Source organism: Jaculus jaculus, chromosome 5, assembly GCF_020740685.1.
Source record: "Jaculus jaculus isolate mJacJac1 chromosome 5, mJacJac1.mat.Y.cur, whole genome shotgun sequence".
NCBI lineage: Eukaryota > Metazoa > Chordata > Mammalia > Rodentia > Dipodidae > Jaculus > Jaculus jaculus.
In genome coordinates, this window is record NC_059106.1 from 15,339,262 (window position 1) to 15,357,713 (window position 18,452).

Consider the following 18,452-nt stretch of genomic DNA (forward strand, 5'->3'; position numbering starts at 1 on the left):
TTTGAAAATGACACTTTAAATGCAAGGAATGTATTAGTTTATAACTGTGATGAAAAACTTTCTGCACATGCATCCTCTAACACAGGCTCCTATGCATGGAACATAGTCCAACACACGACTGGACCTGTAGCCATCACAAGCACTTACTGTTGAATCTGTAAGGTGACATGAATAGGCTTTCTTTGGGGGTCGGGGCTTCTTCATCAAGGCTGGGCTGTCAGCACCTGTAAATCCGCTGTTTGTGCAAGACTGGAAAGATACGTATATTGGAGCCAGGAAATAACTCACTGCAAAAAGTGCTTGCTATACAAGCCAGGGTACCCGGGCTGAGAACCCCAGCACCCACGCAAAAAGCCGAGCGCTGGCAGGCTTCTGTGATCCCAGCTGTGCTCCGAGTGAGGAGGGAGATGGAATTAGGCATTCAGCAGGAGCATGAGGAATGGAGAGGTGAGCGCTGTGTGATCCTCACTCAGAGGAGGAGGAAGGCGGGACCAAGATCTGGAAGTTGTCCTCTGACCTCCACACGTGCTGTGGAATGCGCGTGCTCATGTTTACACACACACACACCCCATACACACATAAAACACCCCCCCCAAAAAAACCCTGCCAAGACGCATATATTTTCAGAGCATTACTAACATGGGGGCAGAAGGCATCAGGAATAAATGGGGCAGCTTTAAACACTCTTTCGTTTTGGGTTTGCTTGGTGGCAGGGTCTCCCTATGTAGCCCCAGCTGGCTCAAATTTACAGCAATCCTCCTGTTTGAGTCCCAAATGCAGTGACTGCAAGGGTACATCACCATACCAAGCTTAGTTTTGATTTCTAAAACTTTTACTTTTTCAATCCTAAAAGTGCATGCCCCAAAACAGACACTATGTGAAGAGGAGAGAGTTAAGACAAATGAACGCACCAACAATGATACCTGGAGGCTTCTACAGAGCTCGCGCGTTCTCCCCCCCCCCCCCCCCCACCGCCCAAATGATACAAGCAGATGAAAACTCGGCCCGGCTGTGAAAGAGCTCAACTGCACCATCAGCCACAAGGATCTCATCACAACAACATATCCCAGAGCTAGAAAGGTGACTCAGTGGTGAAAGCGCTTGCCTGCAAAGTCTGCCAACTCAGGTTCAATCCTCCAGCCAACCATGCAAAGCCAGACACAATGTGTAACAAGTGCCTGCTGGTCATTTTCAGGAAAGAGACCTTGGCAGGTCAGGATATTTGAATCATACAACAGAGAACTTTAAAAGAAAACAAATTTATGATTTAAAACTCAGAAAGCTCCATGCCCGGACATATGCATGGGAAAACACTACCAAAATGTTAAAGAACTGGGCTGAGAAAATGGCTCAGCAAAGAGCACTTTCCATGTTTAAACCATCATAAACAAGAGAATCAAGACAATCTTCTCACTTCAGGTGTATGGTTCTATAAGTGAATGGAATAGTACTAAAAGTCCAGAAACACACCAATGTGTTTATCATCAACTCAATTCAACAAGGGTGCCCAAGACCACTCAATGAAGCACATTTTAAAGGTATTGCACTTGAACATCTGGCTAGGCATCAAAAAAAGAAGAGGGGGGAACGGGAAGACCGTCTCATACTATGCATAAAAAGTAACTAAAAATGGATCAAAAACCTAAATATAACAGCAAAAACTACAAAACTGTCAAGGGAGAATGCACAGAGTAAATCATGATCTCAGACTTGGCACTGGATTCCTGGATATGGCAGCAAAAGCACCAGCAACAAAGGGAAAAAGTACAGCACATCAAAACGAAGAACTTTGTGATTAGGGTTGGAGGGATGGCTTAGCAGTTAAGGCATTTGCCTGCAAAACCAAAGGACCCAGGTTCGATTACCCAGGACCCACATTAGCCATATACACAAGGGAGCACACACATCAGGAGTTTGTTTGCAGCGGCTAGAGGCCCTGGCACACCCATATTCTCATTCATTTTCTCCCTCCCCCACCCCTTCTCTCTCTCTCTCTCTCTCTCCCTCCCTCCTTCCCTCTGTCAAATAAATAGATAAAAATAAAATATTTTTAAAAATATTTTGTGCCAGGTGTGGTGGCATACACCTTTAATCCCAGCACTTGGGAGGCAGAGGTAGGAGGATCACCATGAGTTCAAGGCCACCCTGAGACTCCATAGTGAATTCCAGGTCAGCCTGGGCTAGAATGAGACCTTACCTCGAAAAACAAAACAAACAAACAAAAAAAGAACTTTTGTGATTAAAAGCATTACCCTCCAAAATAAGATAATTCACAGAATGGAAGATAAGATTTGTAAATTATGCATTCTTTATCTGCAACATATAAAGAACTCTTAGCACTCAAGAGTAAAAAAATCAACCCAACTTAAAAATGGACCAAAGATCAGAACAGACATTACTCCAAGAAAAATATACGAAGAGCCAATGCATGTACACAAAGCTGTTTAACATTATTAACCATAATGGAAATGCAACACAAAGCCACAATGAGAGACCACCCTACAATCAAACATTAATGGTTAACTGGAACTGGGAGAATAACAGAATAATGTTATGATAGCCAAATAACATTTGGCAAACATTCCAGATGATTTGGTAAGAATAGTTTTGACGAGATTAACATTTTTAAAGGTATGCTGCAAAAGCGCTGCTCCCCATTATGTGAGGGGATCCTGAGTCAATAAAATGAGAGTCTACAATGTGGCAAGGAGACACTGTGACAGCAGACAACCTTTGGGTTTGAACTGCTATCACTGTTTTCCTGCTACGGACTCCAGAGCCTGTGAACTTCTAAGACTTTAGTGTAAACTACCTCTCTATCTATGATTATGAACCTGCACACACAGCATATTGATTCTGCTTCTCTAGCTAAACCTACAACAGCTATGCAGTGAGCTTTTAAACTTGAAGTAAAAGCTTGGTCCATAAAAAAGGAAAACTGATAAACTTGAATTCAACAAAATGCCAAACTCTTGCTATGCAGAACATCCTGCCAAGAGGAGGAGAAGAGAAACTACTCACTGGGAGAAAACATATGCAAATTACACACTTGACAAATGGCTACTATCCACATCATTATGAACTCTTAAACTCCACAGTTAAAAAAAACTCCAATTAGGAAATGGACAAAGGACAAGAAGAAACTTCAAGAGGATATAGGGATGGCAAATACACACATGCAAAGATGGCTGGAAATGCGGGAACTAGCTCAGTGGTAAGCCACGAGCTTACAGTACACAGGGCCTGTCTGCGGTTCTTTAGATGCGTGGCCCCACACACTCAGGCTTGAATCTTGATTCTCCAGCGGTGGAGCCCTACTGGGGAGGAGGTGTATCACTGGGGGTGGATCTTGGAGTCCGGCCCTAAGGTGTGAGCTGAGCAGCTTGGAGCTCCGGCTGTCTGGTGTTTGATGGTGTCTCTCTGCTTAGATCTATGAAATAAGCTGGCTTGCTCTGCCACTGGTGACAGTTCCCTGGAATTTGTAAGCCTGGAAGAAACCCCTTCCGCCCTCCCATAAGCTATTTCTGGTCAGGTATGTGTCCATCAATGAGGAGCTAATAACTGCAACAGGGCCTTAGGTTTGGTCTACAGCATTAAAAAACAAAAATCATAAAAAAGTTCAACAACAATATCCATCAGAAAACAGTGCCAGCAGCACAAGTTAACGAGCAAGAAGAGCAAGTGGATGGGCTGTGCTGGCCAGGACGTAAGCTGGCACAGCCTCTCTGCATGGTTTGGCAGGTTTCTAAAAAGCTGGAAACACAGCTACTTTGCATTCAGCAAGGAGCTGACCCCAATGACATGAAACAACCAGTTTTCACATAAAGACCCATACAGCTACAATAGTTAAAACTGGACACAGCCCTGACATTCTTTAATGGCTCAACAGACTATGGCACATCTATACTACATAATTGTACTTAACAATAAAAATAAAATGCTCGCCGGGTGTGGTGGTACACACCTTTAATCCCAGCACTCGGGAGGCAGAGGTAGGAGGATTGCCATGAGTTTGAAGCCATCCTCAGACTCCATAGTGAATTCCAGGTCAGCCTGGGCTACAGTGAGACCCTACCTCGAAAAACCAAACAATAAAAGTAAAATAAAATAAAATGCTCTACTGATTTAGAACCGCAATCAATCTCCAGAGAATCGTGTTAAGTGAAAACGCCAATCCCCAAAAGCTAAATAACTTATTTCATTGCTTAAAATGATAAAAGTAGAGAAGCTACTTAAAAAAAGGGCTAAGGGAGGATCCAGCACAAAGGAAGAGTACGCGATTATGAAAGGGGAGTACAAGGAATCCTTGTGCTTGATGTAAAAGTTCAACCCATATATTAACTATACTAATGCTTTATTCTGGATGGTGACATTATAATATAATTATACATGATGTTACTGGAGGTTGACTACATAGAGAGTACATGGGATCTCTCTGTGTTGTTTTTTACAACTACTTATCAATCTGGAATTACCTCAAATTAAGTAGGTCAATTAAAGAGGAATGAGCTTGCATAGTAATGTAAGTCTAACACATAAAAATCTCCTAGAAGCAACATAAGCAATAGAGGTGTGAATGCCAACTAGAAAGAGGCTTGTAGTTGATTACAAAGGTTACAAAATGCAAGTGAAAATTCAAGGCATGGTCTTGGGAAATGGCTTAGTGGTTAAGGCATTTGTCGGCAAAGCCTAAGGACCCCAGTTCAATTTCCCAGGACCCACATAAGCCAGATGCACAAGGGGGTGCATCTGGAGTTCGTTTGCAGTGGCTAAAGGCTCTGGCACACCCATCCTCTCTTTCTCTCTAGTTCTTCTTCTGTCTCTCTCATAAATAAATAAATAAAATAAAATAAAATAAAATAAAATAAAATAAAATAAAATAAAATAAAATAAAATAAATAAAATAAAGGCAGCAGCCACCATTCATGCCCTAAAAAAAAAAAATCAAGTCATGCATTTTAGTACTATTTACACCTCAAAAAAAAAAAAGAAAAAGATTGCCATTTGACTATTATTCTTGTTGACAGTGATAATAATTATCCTTACAAGTATTTAAGTTATGTGTACATTTACCAACCATGAACCCATGACAAGCTTTAACAGAGCAGGTTGAGTGTCATGGTAGAGCCGAAAGACACAACATTTACGGACTGAATGGGAAACGAAAACATCCACAGAAGCCAATACAGCTCTTCCAAAAGTTGCCAAAAAAGGAAAAGGTCAACGAAGTGACATTCATGAGGAAAAGTAGTTAGTTGAAGAGCTTTACTGAGATGAGAACAATAAAAGCCAAGGGAACGCTGACAGAAAAGATGGTGCGTCAGGAGCCACATAGCATGATGTGGTCATCTTTTGCACAAAGTTCATGAACGAGTACAAAGAACATGTTCAACATGAACAGACAACCTCTGGTGGGACAGGCAATGTCTGCACTGTACCGGGGCAAAATGATTACTTATACAAATGTACTGCAGATTTGGTGATGGAAATAATAGTGAGACTAAGGGTCTGGAGAGATGGCTTAGTGGCTAAAGCACTTGTCTGCAGAGCCTAAGAACTCATGTTCAAATCTCTAGGTCCCAAGTAGTGAGACGCACAGTGACGCAAGTGCACAATGTTTCGCGTGCGCCACAAGATGGCACATGTGTCTAGAGTTTGTTTGCTGCAGCTAAAGGCCCTGGCACATTGACTCTCTCACTATTTCTCCCTGCCTATTTCTCTCTCTCTCTTTCAAATTAAAAGAAATAAATGGTACGACTAAGAACATTAAGAATGGCAGCTGTATTTTACAAGTGCACCTATGTTTACTAAATAGTGACTGAGACAACCAAGTTACCCTCAACCTCCAATCCTGTTATTCACACTCCTGTGTAGTCTTCTCCAATAGGAAAGGACAGAACTGGTACTGGATAATCAACAATGTGACAGTGACATTTCCATGTTCTTCTACCATGTCTGTCCCTGACTGCACATTATAGGGAAAGCCACTCATCATGCTTGAGCAGCTGTGAGGAGCCTCATTAGCACTGTGAGTGAGCACTGGTAAAACCTGGTCCTCGGCCCAACTAAGCCTGCACAAGACTGCAGCTTCAAGCATGACCCCAGCCTTCAGAACCATCCACTGAACAGGAGAGAAAGTGCTGTTTGAAGACACTGTACCCGAATGTTTATTAAGCAGCAATAGATGCCCAGTGGCCCTTTTATATGCCTCAATAGACCTGTGGTGCTTCTTTAACATGAAGCAACTACATTAGCCATTTCCCCAGGCTAAGAATGTAGCTGAGTAGTCATGGGTTTGGCTAGCATGTGAAGACCCTGGAGTTCTCAGGCAGTATTGGGGGAAAAAAGTAAATTTTCTTCAATTATCACACAACTGGCAATTGCTAGAAGCAGATTCAAATATAAAGTCAGTATTAACTACTATGCAAAATGAACTCTCCAAAGCTGAACTGGTTTCTAAACCATCCATGGCTTTGTTTTTGTTGTAATTGGTGGGTGATATCTTTTTGGTTTTTTTTTAATTTTACTTTTATTTTTTTCATTTTATGCTATGAATTAAAAGGCAAGATTATCTTCTAAGATCAGAGAAATTCTAATTTGAATATGCTGGGAATGACTGGACGGAATAGAAAACATATCCTTCTGAAGGCCTATTGGTTCCATAAATAGGGAAGTTTAGAAAAATTCCAGTAAACACTATTTAGTCTCTATGTGTCACATAAAAACTGAAGAAAAGCCCCTTGAAGACACAGTGACACATAGTGCAACTTCATGCTTAGGATCTCAAACACAGTAAGTTTGTCTAGAGTCTTCCCTTCTCCTATTTCCATGCAAAGCAATGTTAAGACCAACAGAAAGAACTTAAGTTGTAAAATGACACCTCACCTAAGAGCAGCCTAACTACTGAATGACTTAACTTGAACCATCTTACAACAGGGCTGAGGAGCTGCCAGGCTGGAGTTCTCAGAGAGGAGGGAGAGAGGGAAGGAGCGAAAAGGGGGAAAAGGCACTGAGAAGAGAAGAAAGGTGAGAAATTATCCCTAAAGTAGATAAAATCAATGGGGCAACAATAGATCTTCAGACCAAAAAGTTAATTTTAAATTTGGGACCAATAAAGTTACTTAAAATTAGAAGTAACCAAATATTGAAGACTCAATTTCATCAAAGTACCTTTTAAATAACTTCACTTGGGAAATAAACTGGTATAGACAATTTCAAAAGCAGGTGAGAAAATAAAATAAAATAAAATAAAAATACAGCCAAGGACATATTTTTCCAGGATAACATTCACTGCAACAAGGGGGTGCGACAATGAAGACACACAGCACATGATTAAAGTGTTAGCCTTATACTGCTTGGGTGTTCAAGGGAACTACAAATGCATTCCGGTGAGCAGCTGGTAGCAGTGCGGAGACAATCTTCCTATGTCCGTTTATTACCTGAAAACAAGTAATAATGAGAACCGCTAGAAAGCAAAACTATTCTACTAAAAGATATATCAATGGTAAATTGTGAATATTTTCTGTCTGATGCATATTTGACAGATAAAATTTTCCCATGTTCAGCCTTACAAATATATAAGAGTGAGGAAAAACACAAATTTATAAATTTAAGAAGTTATTTAGTATTTTTTTCTTGTTCTTCAAGTCAGGACAGAATCTATATATTCTGCAAATACAAAGTAAAAGAAACAAGTTTTAGCACTAAAATTTTAATGAAAACACTTCTTTTTCACTAAGGAGGGCCACAGTTCATGCTTCTTTTTAACCTTACCCTGATCTGTTCTGTGGAGCTGCTGCTAAGCTCATCTCCAGATTCAGAATCTTGATGGATTCTTTCCGAGCCTTCTCCAGCTGAATCACAAGACTGTTCCTGACAGAAACTAGTTTTCTCTATGTCCAAGAACTCTGGCCCAGGAAAGTGACCAAATAAGCGTGTCCTATTCTGGCTGGAAACTTTAGGAGAGTGTGAGTCACTATTAAACTTTCCATTATTATGGGCCAGGTCCAGGTTTAGATGGAGAGTCTGACCTGAATTGTAATTGGGTCCAAAATTCTGATTGGCATCACGAATAAGACCTGTTCCTTGAGCAGACGATGACGGCTTTCCGAAACTTGAAAGCTCAGGTGCCTTGTTCACATTTTCTGTCGATCTCTGCAGAGGCACATTCTGTATCATTTTCATAGAGTTACTTGGCAGTCCAACCGCTGGCTTAACAGGCGGCATTAGAGCTTTGCGGGTGACCTCCTTAACATACTGTGCTGGCACATAAAACGCTTTGGAATTTTCATCTGGTTTGACTTGCCACCAGTCCTCATTGGTCTTTTTCACCAAGATGTACCGCTCCCCTTGTTTGATCACGACCTTCCTGTCCTTTGCTTCGTATTCATAATCATACTCCACTTCAATATACACTTGTCCCGGGACAGTCTTCCCACTTCTGTCAGCCATCTTCATTCAAGAATATTCACCTCGCAAAACAGATGGCATGCCGCATTATGGCTTTTTGCAGCAATATAGCTATTTCATTTAAATAAAAGAAAATTCAAAAAATTAATGCAATCTAGATTTGATATTACTTATAAGCATTACACATGTCACTTATAGATAAGTATCTTTAAATCAAAAGCCCTGGATATATGTAGGATCTTACATAAAAAAAAAGAACAAATAAAAAAGGGGGGCTGGAGAGATGGCTTAACAGTCGAGGTGTTTGCCTGAAAAGCAAAGGTCCTCGATTCAACTCCCCAGGACCCGCGTAAGCCAGATACACAAGGAGGCACATGTGTCTGGAATTCATTTGCAGTGGCTGGTACCAACTATGACACTGTGTGAAATGGGAACTGAACCTCCCAAATTAATGTTTGACTCATTGCTTCTCAAAAACATTAAGATTACTAGCAAGTTTAAAAAGTTAAGTTGCCAGGCTAGAGAGATGGCTTAGTGGTTGAGGTGCATGCCTGCAGAGCCTAAGGATCCAGCTTCGAGTCCTCAGATAAAGCCAAGATGCACACAGTGCATCTGAGTTTGTTTGCAGTGGCTAGAGACCCTGGCATACCCATTCTCTCCCTCCCTCCCCCAGCTCTTTGTAAATTAAAAAAAAAAAAATCTTAGAAGAAAATTAAGTTGCCAATAAGTTACTCTATTAATCAAAATTTAGTCCCGTAATCTATTTGGAAAAGAAAAGAGAGCACCACAAATCATATACAGCAGATAAAGAGAAGCAGCTGCTAGCATGGCTGGCTTCCTGCTTACTTCTACTCAGCTGGGCCACAATACTATGCATACTGAATCTTATCAATGCCAACAGAGAACCAGCCTTTTACCTGTACACATTAGAAAATCCACTTCTGCTCCAATTAAAGTCTACGGCAACCATCCTGAGAAATGCTTAGCAGTAACCAAACCCAAACTTGGCTTGAGAAATCTAGCATTCCCTTTTATTTCCATACCAATTCTTTTAAAAAAAAAAAATGTACAGCCTTACTACTGAATGCAGCACTCTCGGCTCAATGTGGTCAGGGTCCTGTCCACACTCCTACAGCTACTAGTCAACTGCCAATCGTCCTGGGAGGAATGTATGTTTAACTCCTAACCTCGGGGCTTGCAATGTCGAACTATTTGGAAATAGGTTCTATCTTTGCAGATGCACACACAAGATCACAGTTGATTAAGGTGGTCCCAAATCCATAGCTGGTGTCTTTAAGACAAAGAGAGAGAGAGAGAGAGAAAGAGAGAGAGAGAGTTATAAAGAGCAAAGAAGGGCTCCACTGAGAGCATGCTCACAAAGCATGCCTGAAGCCTTGGTGTTCAACGCAGCCCACAGCAGGAATGGTGGTGCGTGCCTGTAATGCCAGCACTCAAACAGAGGTGGACACAGGAAGATCACAAATTCAAAGGAATACTCCACTACACAATAAATTCAAAGCCAGCGTAGGCTATGTATCACAAAAACAAAGAAAGGAGTATCAGAAACAAGCAGAAAACCATGTGAAGACAGAGCAGAAGTGGGAGAATGGCAAGGACTGCCAGCAACAACAAGCATCTATAAGAGGCAACAGTGGGGTGTTCTCTAAAGTCTCTGGAGGGCAAACACTACTGACACTTTGATCTGGACATGTGGCCTCCAGATCTCTGAGAGAAAAACACTTGCCTGCTGCAGGTAAGGGCCTCTTTTACAGCCCAGTCTGGCTTCCTCTCAAGCTCCTGCTGCCTCAGCACCTTGAGGTTAAGACTGTAGACAGCCACCAGCCACATCTGACTTAGGGGGCTAAGCTTCCACTGTTGAAAGCCTCCGTGTTGGTGGTCCACCCTGAGAATCCGTAATCCAGAAACTCTGAACATAACAGGATGGCATAAGTGGAAAATTCCATGCCTGACCTCATATGATGGGTCACAGCTAGACAGACAATAAAAATGCTACGCAAAACAGATTTTTGTGTACATGGGTAAGGTATATAAGAAATATAAATGAATTTCAAATTTAGACTTGAGTTACATTTTCAAGATATCTCACTATTACTATGCATATATTCCAGAATCCCCAACTGAAACAGCGAATCTGAATCCTTTCTGGCCCCAAGCATTTCAGATGAGGGAGATTAAACCTGTACTTGGTTGCAGCAGCCCTAGAGAGCTCATGCACTCGACCGAACGCTAAAGGACGCAAATTCACCAAAAAGTCACAGGTTCCATGACAACGTACCAGTTTTCCTTAGCACTATATTCGGAGCATATTATCATACACTGTATGTGCAGAAGCCATCATTTACCTTACGGTCATTTTCACTATGTAATAAAGCCAATAATTCCAAGTGCTAATAAAATTAATTGCCAATACAATTTCAGTAAGTGAAATTTATTTCTAAATAAACTACTTGAAGAATACATTTAATATAAGATTTCAAAAAACATGCTTACCTTAGATTAAAAACATCAGATACTGCATTTACACCTATGAAATAAAGAGATAGTAAGATTATAATCTCTAACCAATATTCCTGAAAGAAGACCAAGTTTATGATGTAACACACAATTTTAGAAGTGGAACTTTTTAAAAATATATTTTTTGTATTTTATTTTTGTTTATTTGAGAGCAAAAAGACAGAAGAAAAGACAGGGAAGAAGTGACAGAACAGGTGCATCAGGACCTGCAGCCACTGTAAAGGAACTCCAGATGCATACACCATTTTGTGCGTCTGGCTTACATGGGTAATGGGAATCAAACCTGGGTCCTTCAGGTTTGTAGGAAAGCACCTTAACTGCTAAGCCATGTCTCCAGCCCCAGAACTTTTGTTTGTTAGCATTTTCCATGATTATAAAAAAAAAAATATCCCATGGTAATTCCCTCCCTACCCCCCCCCCACTTTCCCCTTTGAAATTCCATTATCCATCATATTACCTCCCCATCACAATCATTGTACTTACATATATACAATATCAACCTATTAAGTACCCTCCTCCCTTCCTTTCTCTTCCCTTTATGTCTCCTTTTTAATTTACTGGCCTCTGCTACTAAATATATTCATTCTCACGCAGAAGTCCAATCATCTGTAGCTAGGATCCACATATGAGAGAGAACATGTGGCACTTGGCTTTCCAGCCCCAGGACTTTTGATAACAGCATAAAGACACAGGACAGTGTTAGGTATCACCATCCTCCAAACCTAACCACTAAGACCTACTGAGGTCAGCGATCCAATGTCCTGTGCTTGCTGCCATCCACTGTCATTCACGTCTGTCCCTTACATCTTATCCTGGCAAACAGAGGAGTCTTTGCACACTTGAGTGTAAGAGAAACAGCTCTGGTAAAGCTGTTACAGTGACAAAGCTGGTTCTCTCAAGTTTGGGTACCGAGGGGGCAAAGACATTAAGAACACGTGGGAAAAGTCATCGGACTCCTATGCATTTCCCTCACACGTTACTTATTGGTTACAAAAAGGGAAACAGACCCTCACAATGAAGAGCTCCTTCAAGGTGATACAGTAATGCACAGGAAGGGGTCACGTTTGTTGCACTCTTACCAAAAGTGTATTTTACTTTAAGCCACTCTGGCAAAAGAAGAAAGCGAGACAGTCCATCAGATGACAGAACTAAACTCTTCAGAGGCCACAACGTCATGAAAACAAAAAGGAGATTCCTCAAGAAGAGACTGCTGAGGAGTCTGCCAGGTGGTCCCCTAAGTCCTCAAAATTACCACATCCCCAATCTGCTTCTTTTCCTGCTCTACCACATTGGGCCGGACGCGCCCACCCCAGCAGGGAGAAGACAACCGTGCAGCGCTCAGCCCGCGCTCTAACGCGCAGCAGGCCTCCAGTCTCGGCGGTCATCCTGCACGGTTCCCCGCGCAGCTTTGCAAAAGTCCATCCTGCGTGGCGGTCACGTGCTCAGATTGCAAAGGCAGACCCGTCGCACAGTGGACATCCCCCCGGGCCCCAGCGGGGGAACCGGGCCGGCGCACCCCACAGCCCAGGCAGCGCGCATCACGCCTGTCCGGTGAGGCTGGTGTCCGCGTCTGCGTGCGGCCGCCGTGTACACAGCACGGAGCGCACAAGTGTGAACAGTCCGCAGGACTTGACGACCGTGACTGGAGGAGCTGTTTGGTACGTGTACATACTTGCAGTATTCATGTATGTGCCTGCACGCTCATATCCGTGTGGGTGCCTCTGTGTGAGAGCGTGCTTGTGCGCGCCTGTGTAGGCCCGAGGAGGGTGTTGGGTGCCACTGTCAGTCGCTCTCCATGTTGACTTAGGAGACAACGTGGAGTTCACTGATTACGCCGCACAGGCCGGTCAGTGAGCCACACGGACCTACGTGCCTAGGCTTCCCCAGGACTTGGATTAAAATCATGTACCTCCGAGCCTAGCATTTGTGGGGCTCTAGGATCAGAACTCAGGTGTCACTCATGAGTGGCAAGACTTTTACCCACTGAGTCATCTCCTGGGCCCTCTTGTGTTATCTTTTTAGAGCTCACTCCAGCTGAAGCTGGCCTGGAACTAACTGTATAGCCTAGGGATGTCTCAGTCTTCAGGGAATCTCACCTCCTTTGACCTCCACATGCTGGGTTTGAGAGCATGAGTCACTTCCTGCCCTTCTTGTGTTTTCTATACCTTTTTATTGTTATTTTAGAATATACCTTCTGATAAGTGCCCTTTCTTTTGGGTGGAGGGGAGTTTGAGGTAGGGTCTTACTCTAGTCCAGACTAACCTGGAATTCACTATGTAGTCTCAGGGTGGCCTCAAACTCACAGCGATCCTCCTACCTCTGCCTCCCAAGTGCTGGGGGAATTAAAGGCGTGCACCACCACTCCCAGCCCTTATACTTATTTTTAAGTAAGAAACACAGTATGCTGTGTTATGCTGACAGCATTCTTAGTACACATCACATTTATTCCATCTCCTGCTGCATCAAGATGCCACATAGAGTGAGTGACCATCCAGCCATGTATTAAACACTAATGTTCCAACGAGGATATCAGCCAATGACAGATTTCTCATAGCACAGAACTGTACTGGACTTTGAATTAGGGGTTTTCTTTTTTCCAGGGAAGTATAAAATAACTAAGGAAATATCATTGAGGCTAGAGAAATGGCTCAATGGTTAAGGCACCTGCCTGCAAAGCCTGGGTTCAATTCCCCACTACCCACAAAATGCCAGATGCAAAGTTGTATCTGGAGTTCATTTGCAGTAGCAGGAGTCCCTGGCATGCCCATTCTCCCTCCCTCCACCCACCCACCCCCGCTTGCAAATAACTACAAATAAAAAAAAATCTTCAAAGATATGGGAGAGGAGTAAGGAAGTTTGCATTACTTTTCAGAAGGCTGCTGTACCTCAGACATATTAGAACTGCTCAGACATTGTATTCATGCTACAGGGAGAGTGGCTGTGGAGCTGGGGACAGCAGTCTCTTTACTGTCAGGCTTTAGATTATACCTACCAGTGACTACCAAGATAGTATGGAGGAGGAGGGAGGAGACGGGAGGAAGATAAGGGTCAGATAAGAAGTCACTTTCACTAGTGCAACAGAGGCAGGCAATGGCCAGTTTAAGTTAAGGCGGTGGGGTGTGGGAGGCTGAGGCAGAGGCAGCTGGCAAAGACATCATCCTTCATGGAAAGATGGTCACAGGGCGCAGTGCACACGAGGGGAGAGATCACCAGTGAAACCTGGGTGGGAAAGGGGAAACTGGAAAAGTTACGGGGAGGCTGAAATCGTAAACATCCAGAGAGCTGCTCAGCAGAAATCATATACTGTGACACAAAGTCTAGAAAGAGCTGGATAAGATAAAAATGAAAAAAGCTTAACACAATGACAAACTGAATTTAAAAAGAATTAAAATGTGCATGGGTAGTTCTAAAAAGTAGGCCTAAATGAAAATTATCCATAATCTGTTGATTTTTTTTTTTAGGTTTTTCAAGGCAGGGTCTCACTGTAGCCCAGGCTGACCTGGAATTCACGGTAGTTTCAGGGAGGCCTCAAACTCATAGCGATCCTCCTACTCTGCCTTCAGAGTGCTGGGACTGAAGGTGTGCGCCACCATGCCTGGCTTGATTTGTTCTATTTTTTTTTTTTTTTTTTGGAAAGAGAGAGAATTGATGTGCCAGGGCCTCAGCCACTGCAATGGAACTCCAGATGCTTGTGCCACCTGCTGGGCACTTGCCTCACCTTTTATGCATCTGGCCTATGTGGGATCTGGAGAGTTGAACACAGGTCCTTCGGCTTCACAGGTGAGCACTTTAACTGCTAAGCCATCTCTCCAGCCCGGTTTGTTCTATTTTTTAAAGAACAAGATGTATTAAAACAAAGGCTCAAACTTTCTATTTTGGATTGTTTCATTCCTCTATTCTCCCAAAGTATTAATGGTTCTCTTTAGGATGAAAAGTGTGGTTCATATACATAATGGAATTCTATTCAACCACAAAGAAAAATCAAAGTATAATAAGTATTTAAAAAAAAAGTATAAATCAAAGTATAAAAGTTACTGACAAATGGAACTGATAACTATTAACTGAGGTAACTCAGATACAGAAAGACAAAAACCACATGTTCCCTCTCATGAGTGGATCCTAGCTTAGGATCTTCTGGCTAAGATCAAGTGTTAACTTTTATGTAGGAGCGTAATTGTGTGAGAGTGTAGGTGCCAGAAAACTAGAAAGAAGGCCACTGAACAGAGTGGAGGGAAGAGAAAGAGAGGCTTCAAGAGAGAAGTATTGCCGGGCGTGGTGGCACATGCCTTTAATCCCAGCACTCAGGAGGCAGAGATAGGAGGATCTCCGTGAGTTCAAGGCCACACTGAGACTACAAAGTGAATTCCAGGTCAGCCTGGACTACAGCGAGACCCTACCTCGAAAAACAGAAAACAGAAAAAAGGAGAAGAGTAGCAGGAAAGGTAACAGATCCTCAGTGTGATGAATGTGTAAAAGTAGCACTAGGTGGTGGGAGTAAAAGCAGGGTTCTGGGAGAACCAACCCGACATAAACGGAGGGTGCTAATAAAGGCTTTTTTAAAAACAGGGTTTTTGTTTGTTTGTTTTAAATCCAGATAAGCTCTAACTTAAATCTATCAGCCCTTATCACCACACTCCTCCATTCATGTTCTTCCCACACACTGCTGCCATGAAGCACCATCCACTGCCCTGATCATTCCCAACTGCTTTGCTCAGCAATTTCAAAAATGGTCACATAGACTTTTCAGGCCTCTTACAAGGCTTCTTCCTTCCTTATTCCAAATACTTCTGCCTCATGTTTCTACACACAAGAGAGAACAAATTCTTGAAGATTCAACAATACACTTTTGAATGAACAATGTGTTATTGAAGAATCAAGGAGGAAATTAAAAAATTCCTAGAAACAAATGAACATGATAATACCATCTACCAGGTCTTCAAGGACTACAGCTAAGGCACTTGGAGAGCAAAGAACACAGTTATAAGTGCCCATATCAAGAAATTAAAGATTTTAGCTGGATATGGTGGCACACGCCTTTAATCCCAGCAGTCAGGGGGCAGAGGTAAGAGGATGGCTATGAGTTTGAGGCCATCCTGAGGTTACATACTGAATTCCAAGTCAGCCTGGACTAGAGACAGACCCCACTTTGAAAAGAAAACAACAACAACAAAAACAATTAAAGATTTTAAGCAAACAACCTAATGATTTACCTCAAGGCTTTAAAAAACAAGCCAATCTCAAATTCAGTAGTCCACAAGAAATAATAAAGACTAGGCTAGACAAATGGCTCAATAGTTAAAGATGCTTGGGGCTGGAGAGATGGCTTAGCAGTTAAGCACTTGCCCATGAAGCCTAAGGACCCCAGTTTGAGGCTCAATTCCCCAGGACCCATGTTAGCCAGATGCACAAGGGGGCGCACGCGTCAGGAATTCGTTTGCAGTAGCTGGAAGCCCTGGCATGCCCGTTCTCTCTCTCTCTTTCTCTGTCACTCTCAAATAAATTGAAAAAAAAAAAAAAGATGCTTCCTTGCAAAGCCCGATGACCTGGGTTTGGTTCTCCATTACCCAAGTAAAGCCAGATGCACAAAATGGCACACACATCTGGAATTTACTTGTAGTAGGAGGCCCTGGTGTGCCCAAACTCTCCTTCCCTCCCTCTCCCCATCTCTCTCTCAAGTAAGTAAATATTTAAAAAGAAAATAAGATCATGGCATAAATTAATAAACAGACACTAAGAATAATACTCAGGATTAGACAAATGAAGAATTGGTTCCAGGATGAAGTAATTAAGGTTCATTATTTCTTAGCCAAACTAACAGAACAGACAAAGAACACGCAAATTAACAAAATTAGAGACGTAAAAGAAGTTGTCAGGACAGACACCAATAAAATCCAAAACATCATTAGAGAATACTTTGAAAACTTCCACTCCAAAAAGCTGGAAAACCTAGAATGGACAAATTATTCTAAAGTCATATAACCTCCCAACATTGAAAGACAAAAACATCAGTAACTTAAATTATTTACACACGTGTGTGCATGCAATAGCATATCAGGGTCTCTTGCCTCTGCAAATAAAACTTCCGGCTTTATGTGGGAATCAAAGCTGAGCAGGTAGGCTTTGCAAGCAAATGCCTATATACAGCTGCTGAGTCATATTCCCAGCCTGACATCAATAACTTAAAACAGACCCATTATAAGCAATATAAGTTATAACTGTCTCCCCACTTAGAAAACCCCAGGATCAGATATATTCAATGCCAATTTTTTCAAACATTTTAAAAAATATATTTATTTATTTATTTATTTCACAATAGGAGAGAGAATGGCTGTGCCAGGGCTTCTTGCCATTGCAAATGAACTCCAGATGCATGCACCACTTTGTGCACCTGGCTTTAGGTGGGTGCTGGGGAATGGAACCCGGACCATCAGGCTCTGCAACCAAGTGCTTTAACCACTGAGCAATCTTTCCAGCCAACTCTATCCAACTGTTAAAGATCATCTAATACCAACTCTTCTCAAGCTGTAACATTATATAAGGAAGGAAGGAACACTTCCAATTCACTCCAGGATGCCAGTATTATACTGATTCCTAAACTAAATAAAGACAGGACCAAAGATAGCCAAGAGAAAATCCTTGCCACAAATACTTTAGGCAGGGGTTAAGAGGCAGAACTCATAAAGAACGGTAAAATTTAAACACCAAAAAAAAAACCTACCAATCACCAAATGAGCTTAAAATTAAAAAAAAAAAAAACTAATTCACAAAAGAAGGAACACAAATAGCCAATAAGTTCCTTACAAACCAGTTCAAGAAACTTGTTTAAGAAAAGAAAGCTGCTGGGCATGGTGGCACATGCCTTAAATCCCAGCACTTGGGAGGCAGAGGTATGAGGATTGCTGTGAGTTCAAGGCCACCCTGGACTCCATAGTGAATTCCAGGTTAGCCTGGGCTAGAGTGAGACCCTACCTCGAAAAACCAAAAGAAAAGAAAGCTGACAACAAATGCTGGTGAAGATGCAGGAAAGGGGGCCACCATGCACTTCTTGGTGCAAGTGGAAACTAGTAGCGCCATTTCAGAAATCAGTATGCAGCTATTTCAAAGAATCAGACATCTCCCATGACCCAGCTATGCCACTCATGAACATCTCCCCTAGGAAGTCCACAGCTCCTAGAGAGATGCCTGCATCATTTATGCTGCACTATTTACAACAGTCCAGAACTGTAACCAATCAGATGCTCATTAATAGATGAATAAAGAAAATGTTGTACCTATACACAATGGAATTCATTCAGCAATACAAAAAAAAAAAAAAGGAAACTGTGAAATTTACAGGAAAATAGATGGATGTGGAAAGAATCATATTAAATGAAATGACTGGAACTCAGAAAGGCCCAAACCACATGCTCTCTCTGACATGCAGGCCTCAGCTTATAATAGCTGTAAGTATGCACATATTGGGGGTGGGGGCAAATGTGGGTAAAACATATGAAAGTAGAATAACAACC

At 42.2% G+C, this 18,452-nt stretch overlaps 1 protein-coding gene across 6 annotated transcripts in view; it reads right to left on the minus strand.

Annotated features, from left to right (window-relative positions):
- The window catches only part of Arhgap12 (Rho GTPase activating protein 12), a 98,697-nt gene that overhangs the window by 66,600 nt on the left and 13,645 nt on the right, over nt 1-18,452 (minus strand). For all 6 annotated transcript variants that reach the window (XM_045149627.1, XM_045149625.1, XM_045149624.1 and 3 more), the window contains exons 2-3: nt 10,921-10,954; nt 7,774-8,520 (exon numbers count right to left, since the gene is read on the minus strand). In XM_045149627.1, the coding sequence (XP_045005562.1) occupies nt 7,774-8,457 (684 nt within the window). In that variant the 5' untranslated portion in view covers nt 8,458-8,520; nt 10,921-10,954. The remainder of the gene's footprint in view (nt 1-7,773; nt 8,521-10,920; nt 10,955-18,452) is intronic.